The sequence below is a fragment of the Juglans regia genome, chromosome 7, assembly GCF_001411555.2.
Source record: "Juglans regia cultivar Chandler chromosome 7, Walnut 2.0, whole genome shotgun sequence".
Taxonomy (NCBI): Eukaryota; Viridiplantae; Streptophyta; class Magnoliopsida; order Fagales; family Juglandaceae; genus Juglans; species Juglans regia.
This window is the reverse complement of record NC_049907.1, coordinates 45,878,078-45,885,365: the sequence shown is the minus strand read 5'-3', so window position 1 is coordinate 45,885,365 and position 7,288 is coordinate 45,878,078. Positions and strand designations below refer to the sequence as shown.

At 31.9% G+C, this 7,288-nt stretch overlaps 1 protein-coding gene across 1 annotated transcript; it reads left to right on the top strand.

Annotated features, from left to right (window-relative positions):
- The first annotated feature begins 259 nt into the window (after positions 1 to 259).
- LOC108996198 (probable inactive 2-oxoglutarate-dependent dioxygenase AOP2) lies at positions 260 to 1,797 on the top strand. The gene is made up of 3 exons (XM_018971968.2): positions 260 to 796; positions 902 to 1,226; positions 1,337 to 1,797. Exons 1-3 carry the CDS (start codon positions 420 to 422, stop codon positions 1,580 to 1,582), a joined length of 948 nt encoding a protein of 315 aa, XP_018827513.1. The 5' UTR covers positions 260 to 419; the 3' UTR covers positions 1,583 to 1,797.
- The last annotated feature ends 5,491 nt before the right edge of the window (positions 1,798 to 7,288 follow it).

The window sequence follows — 7,288 nt, the reverse complement described above, 5'->3', positions numbered from 1 at the left end:
TATTTCTTATCGTTGATGGGTGCATCGATCATATAATAATATATATTATATAGCTGATCATAGGATGATAAAAGATGGAATGCATATCATATTCGAATTCCAAATTAAATTAGTTCGTACGATATGTCACATTAAATATCATAAATGTCACATGCCAGTTGGAAAATAAAAAATAATAATAAATAGTAAAAACAATGAATTTTCATGAAAAGTTAGAGATTGGAGGAATTATACATGATCCCACTTGTTGCTAACACATGACCTTATTATTTTTCTTACAACCACGACGCTATATTGCGCATGATCTATAAATTAAACAGCCTGATCAGCAATACTCATGCAATCGTCAGTACTGCCTTGATCAGGAAGGAGATTTTGTATACAATTGCTAGCTGAAAGAAAAGGTACTAGCTAGGATCATGGGTTCTGAGTTGCAGCCTAAGCTTCCTGTACTAGATTTCTCCTGTTCTGATAATTTGAAGCCTGGAACAAGCTCTTGGCTGTCTGCATGCAAGGAAGTTCGAGGAGCTTTAGAAGACTATGGCTGCTTTGTGCTAGTGTACGACAAAGTTTCCTCAGAACTTCTTAAACAAGTCTTCGGTGCCTTAGAGGAGTTGTTTGATCTCCCCACAGAAATCAAAATGAAAAACAAATACGAAAATCGCTTGAATGGGTATGTTGGACAAATTCAAAAACTTCCTCTCCATGAAAGCATGGGTATTCAGAACGCAACAACTCTAGAGGCAACTCAAAGTTTCTCAAATCTATTGTGGCCAGATGGAAATGATCATTTCAGGTACAATTTGAACAAATTTTACCTGTATATTTCTTATGATCATGATCTTCTCCTTTATTTTTGTCACTTATATTTAAATACATATCATGTGATCTTCTTGTTTAGTGCATCCATGCATTCATATGCAAAGCTAACAGCAGAACTAGACCAAATGGTGACCAGAATGATATATGAAAGCTATGGGGTAGGGAAGTACCATGCCTCAGCTTACACAGGCTCGATCACTTATCTTCTTCGGGTCCTGAAAAATAAAGTACCCGAGGTGAACGATCCTAATCTTGGCTTTGTTGGCCATACTGACAAGAGTTTCACAACCATACTTCACCAAAATCAAGTCAATGGTTTGGAGGTCGAAACAAAGGACGGCGAGTGGATTAGTGTGGAATACCCGCCTTCATCCTTCGTGGTAATGGCAGGAGATGCACTAATGGTGAGTTGTCATGACTACCATCCTAGCTAGCTTTGAATTCTTGAGTTTATAAAGCATGATATGTTCTTAAGAGATCGATATATACCTGGTTTTGGGTGGCTTATAATTAGGCATGGAGCAACGATAGAATTCAATCTCCTAAGCATCGAGTGGTGATGATGAATGGGAATGAAGCAAGATACTCCCTTGCACTGTTTTCATACAGCGATGGGATTATAGAAGTGCCCAAGGAGCTTGTCGATGACGAACACCCGTTGCAGTATAAGCCATTTAATCATCGCGGATTAGTGGATTTCTTCAGCAAAAATACGACTCACAAAGACAAGTTATTTATCAAATCCTATTGTGGTGTTTAAAACTGTCTTTAATTAATTTTTCTCGAAAGAAGCGTACGTACGTACATCGTGTAACGTTCTGTATGATAAACTAATATTGGCACGGTTTAATAAAATATAGGGTGTGTTTTAAAACCGATGCCTTCCATGAATTTGCAACAGTACTACTTTCCTTTTACTCATGCAAGTGTTCTCTAAATTTCTTAATAAAAATGTAATTATATATGAGTCATGTTTAATTTGTAGTACTCTCATGGTATATGTGTGTGTGTGCGCGCGCATATCTTTATGCTAGCTCGCAAATACTGTGTCCTCCTCTTTTGAATTGCAGAAAACACTATCCTTGAAATCATGTGGTACTATTTTAAAAATAAGAATCAATCTAATAATTATTAGAAAATATCATATCAACACAATATAATGAGAGAAGAATGAGCTAGAGTACTACGTATGGTATATAACATAAATTATTATAAAATTGATGGTAGTTTAAAGAGTACTTTAAATAGTATTTTTAGGAAACATATTTTTTGTTATTTTCAGTAAGCATAATTTTTTTTTTTTTTAAATTTTCATAACAATGTTTTTATACGATTTAAAATTATGAGTAATGCTAAATACAAGCAATGTAAGTCTCGCGCAATACCTATTAAAAAAATAAAAAAATCTAATTGTAAGCAATTATACGCACTAATACGTGCACCTAGGGCTGTAAATAAAACATTCTGTTCGATAGCCCGCTCGGTACTCGCTCAGTTAAACTCTGTGAAAAAAAAATTCGCTCGTGAAAGCAGATACCCGCTCGAATTGTAAATAACACATACTCGACAAAACTCGACTCGACTAAAGCTCGTTAAGACTCGTTCGTTTATACTCGAGTCGACTCAATTAAAACTCAGTCATATATTGATAAATATATACATATACCTATGTATATATATAAATATATATATATATGTAGTAACTAATAATATAAGCAAACCACTTTTATAATTAAATATATAATATGTAATCTAATTATTTATGTCTATATAGTGAATATACTTCATAAGTATATTTCATAATTTGTATAACAATTAGTCGATAAAACTTAATAATTTAATATACTAGTATGTGAGAACCATATATGAAATATATATATATACTATCATATTAAGTGTACGTACTAATAATATATGTAGGCATATAATATATTGTTATTTTGGATAAATATCAACTAGTTAGATATTAATTATTTATAAATTTTATAAAATTTTATAATTCAATAGAGATTCTACTTATTAGTTGTATAAATTTAATATTATATTTTTTTATTTTTTTAATTTTTTAATTATTAAATTTTATTCAAAAAAATAAAAAAAATCCACAATTCGAGCTCGAGCTCGAACTCGAGTTAAGTGTTTAGCTTAAAGAGTCAAGCTCGAACAAAGAATTAAAAAAAAAATCTCGAGTTCGAGTCTTTTGAGTCAAGCCGAGTTCAGCAAGCCAAAAATCGACTTGGCTTGACTTGATTACAGCTCTACGCGCACCCATTCAATATAATTGGTTAGAAAGTAGATTTTATTGAAAACAGTGCTAATTTGAATTTAGAATATGAAGGCAATAATATTAATACGCAGATTAGTACGCAAATTTACTTGTAGATAGCAAAACTCTTAAAAAAATTAGGACTCTACTTTAAAAAGTAATTTTTTTATATATATGAATTCCACTTTTTCAAAAGATCAGGACTTACCTAGGCTTACTGATGGGCCTAATTGAGCCCATCCAAACTTACAAACACGTGTCATGTTTCGGGTCTTACACCGGATCAATGAGTTCGGCTGAACTGGACCAGCCCACATCGATCAGGCACTTGCACGTTCTTTTAAACTCTTTCGTATTATAAATATTATCACCCAACGGGCCGGCCTGTTTCTTTCGATTGATAAGAGAGAAAGAGAGAGAGAATACATTTAAAGTTGGCTTTTCCTATTATATAATAATATTATTATGTGAATCAAAATTCTCTAATGCTACCAATTCAATAAGTGATAAAGTGTTAATGCCACATGCATGGGATCGAGCTTGTAATATTCTAAAATGACCAATCTATATATGTTATTATAATTTAAGCTTCCTTGAAAACTTCTTGAGTCTCATGAATAACTTCTAACTCTAAGGCAATATTGTGGGGGTTGAATTCACCACCATTCAATAGATTTAGAGTGTAATATTTATAATCAATTCCACATATATCCTCATATCCAAATAGGTCATTTTGCTGTGACATGACTCTCGAGATCATATAACATGACTGAAATCTCACACTTTTGGTTGAACCGATAATAATATAATTTGTGATTACTTGAAAAAATCTCCAAATTAAATCTAGATTTATATTCCAAAATCACTTACCAATCTCATAATTAGAGCTTCTTTAGATATTTCATCGTAAATATTAAGAATTTTCTCGCTTAATTCCAAACAATCTGAGAGTGTATATATATATTAAATTTCCATTCACAATCCTCCCATACAAGACGCGGATCGAGTACGTATTACAATAAGATCGACCCTTGGTTACTAATTTAGAATAATAGACAAAGACAGACACTAACACCATGCATGAGTAGTTCATTTCAATGTATGTGGAGTAACTATGGTAATTATAATCGTTTACATGGAAGAATACCAATTCATCAAGTTGTCATGATCATGCTGTCCATCAAAAATAAAAAATGTCATGATCATGCTGAATGAAACGACAAAAAAAAAAAAAAATTAGAAAGAGGCCGCCATCATGCACGTAAGGTACTTTAATTTAAACATTCTTCTAATATTACTCTATCGAGTTTAATTGGCTAATCTCAGTTTCATTACTGATTGCAAAGATATTGATCAGTACTAGCTCTTAGTAATTAATTATTTCTGAGATTCGTAACATTATACATTAATTAATGAATTAAAAAGATAGATTATCAAGATGCAAATTAAGGAGATCAACGATCAGAAAATACAAATCTTGATTGGTGGTCCAATAATATATAATGAATTATATTTTAGAATGATTTTGAGGGATAAAATAAGAAAATAGAGAAATGGTAGCTAAATAAGTCTAAACCGTATAAAACAGAAGATTAGGTGGGTGGGTGGTCTATTTGAAATAGGAGATAGATAGGAAATTAGATCTGATTTCGAAAATAATTAAGATCATCAAGATTACAACGTCGCTTTCTGGTTTATGTCCAATAATATTAATAGGCCTTGGAAATATGTAAAAAAGAGACTTTGTTTACGTAAGCATATATGCAGTGGTCCTATCTAGCTAGATAGTACCTTATTACTATAGCCAGGAGTCCTCTTCCTCAGGCCACTCGTGCACGCATGTCGTATATATATATATGCATACAAAAATTTCATGTCATTTTCTCGACATTTTTTTCTTTTAAACAAACAAAATAAAGTTTTATTTTTCACACGTAAGGACAAAGACCTTCATGTCTGAACTTCATCAGAATCATGTCAGCGGTTTGGAATTAATTAAAGCTCATCATGTACGTATGAAAGGTGAAGATCAGTCTATACTTTAATTTTGGGGGTTTCGAGAGCCTCTCAATATATATTTTCCAACACTAGAATCGGAATTCTTTTCACTAAACATTGAAAGCGCTCTAATATTAGTATTATATTCAGGTAATTAGACAATTATATAGCAAGTCAATCGGCTTGGAAAGCATGCATGCTACCTTTTTTTTTTTTATATATATATATATTTTAAAAGATATTCAGATCATGATGGATCGATCCTTATTTCACGCTAATATATATTTATCGTTTTTTTTTTTTTTTAGCTAATGAAACCCTACGTGCTAACTTAGAAAAAACAGAAAAGAAAAAAAGAAAAGAAACCTTACGTACTTTCAGCTTATTAACTCAAAAGCTAGCTAGTAGCAGAGACTAGATTTTAAAATGGGTCGACATATATGCATGTTTCCAGCCTGATCTCCTGCTCAATGAAATACCATAATTAGTGCCCGAGCTTAATGAGAGTGTTGAGAAGTTCCACACAATTTAAGAATAAACTTATCTTGAATTTTATAAAGAGTTATGTGCCTAATTTTTATTAGGCCTTTTATGGAGATAAATATGTATTTCTACATGATATTAGAGCAAGTTAATCTATGACTGATGATAGACTCCTGCGACCTATCCACGATGATGGTACTAGAAATACCGGCCCACAAGTGAGGGGACGTGTTGAGAAGTTCCATACGGCTTAGGAACAAACTCATCCTAGACTTTACAAGAAGTTACGTCTCTCCTTCTATTAAAACCTTTTATAGAGAGAAATAAGTATTTCTACATAGAATAACATAGATTTTCGTGCAATACGGACAAGAGCTTCACTCCAATAATATTCCGGTAAACAGATCGATATTGATTGGATTAATATTATTGGAGATATAAACAAATTAAGGACCGCAAGTGCATGCAGGGATTGCTTATATAATTGGCGTGCAGGAGATGCATGACCCTCGTGCTATATATATATATCACTACAAGAAAAATAAGCTTTTGTGGCCATTTAATTGCGGCGAAAACGTTATTTGTGACCAAAACAGTCTCATTTTGGCTGTAAATAGTCATTTCGCTGGAATTAAATGGCCACAAATAAACAATTTTCTTGTAGTGTATATATGCCAGCCATATTCCTCTTCTATTTAACGTGGAGTAGTTTAATTATTAGGATAATATTTTAACGATTTAATCTAGCATTTAAAAAAAAATATATTTATGCATCAAAGTCAAACTCGATCCCTTGTAAGGAAAAATATAAGATTATGAATTATGAAGTGTCTTTCGTGTTAAGATTAATTATGATGAAAACTGTCATTTTCTTGGTAAATTGACATATATGATAACATAATAAATCTAGAAAAGACCAAGTAAGGAGAAATTAAGCTTAAACCGGAACGTTTATACGTTTAGTGCAAGTAGTGTCAAACAAATAATTTTTTTTTTTTTATTATTTATAGATGACTTAAAAAGCCAGCCAATTGTGACTAATTAACATGACAATATTAGATAAAAGATTATGAATTGAAAATAGAATAGGTAGTACTATATTTATTAAAATATTTTTAATTATATAAAATATTATGATAGGACGATATATATATAATATCTAACCATTTATCTTCGAATTAAGTAATCAAATGGGAAGCTAGCTAGCGGACTTTAACGTATATCCAAATGGAGCGTACTGGACCGGTGCTGGTCCTTCTCAGGACCACTGTGGGCTTAATGCTATCATGTGGAAAATTAATAATAAAATAAAATAAAATAAAATAAAGATATATATTTTATATATCATTATTAATATTCTTACTCAATTTGCCCCGATTTCTGTCCGGAGAACCGGGATTCGTCAATCGTACCCCGTTTCTGTTACATAATATGTATATATATATACAATTAATGCCGAAATCGTCCAAATTGAATGCATGAATTAAGATGTGGCGTAGATGGGGGTGGAGTTTCGAGAAGTGATATATCCATCAATATAATTAAGAAGAAACACATACAAACAAAATCATTGATTGGATATTTCACTAATTAAAAAGGATGATTTGAATTGACGATCATGATCAAGTAATCTTTGCGTGACAGTGAATATCATGTACATTCGGCGGCTAGGGCTACACCAATTCAAACCCCATCATCTAAAAGAAAAATGCTACCTTT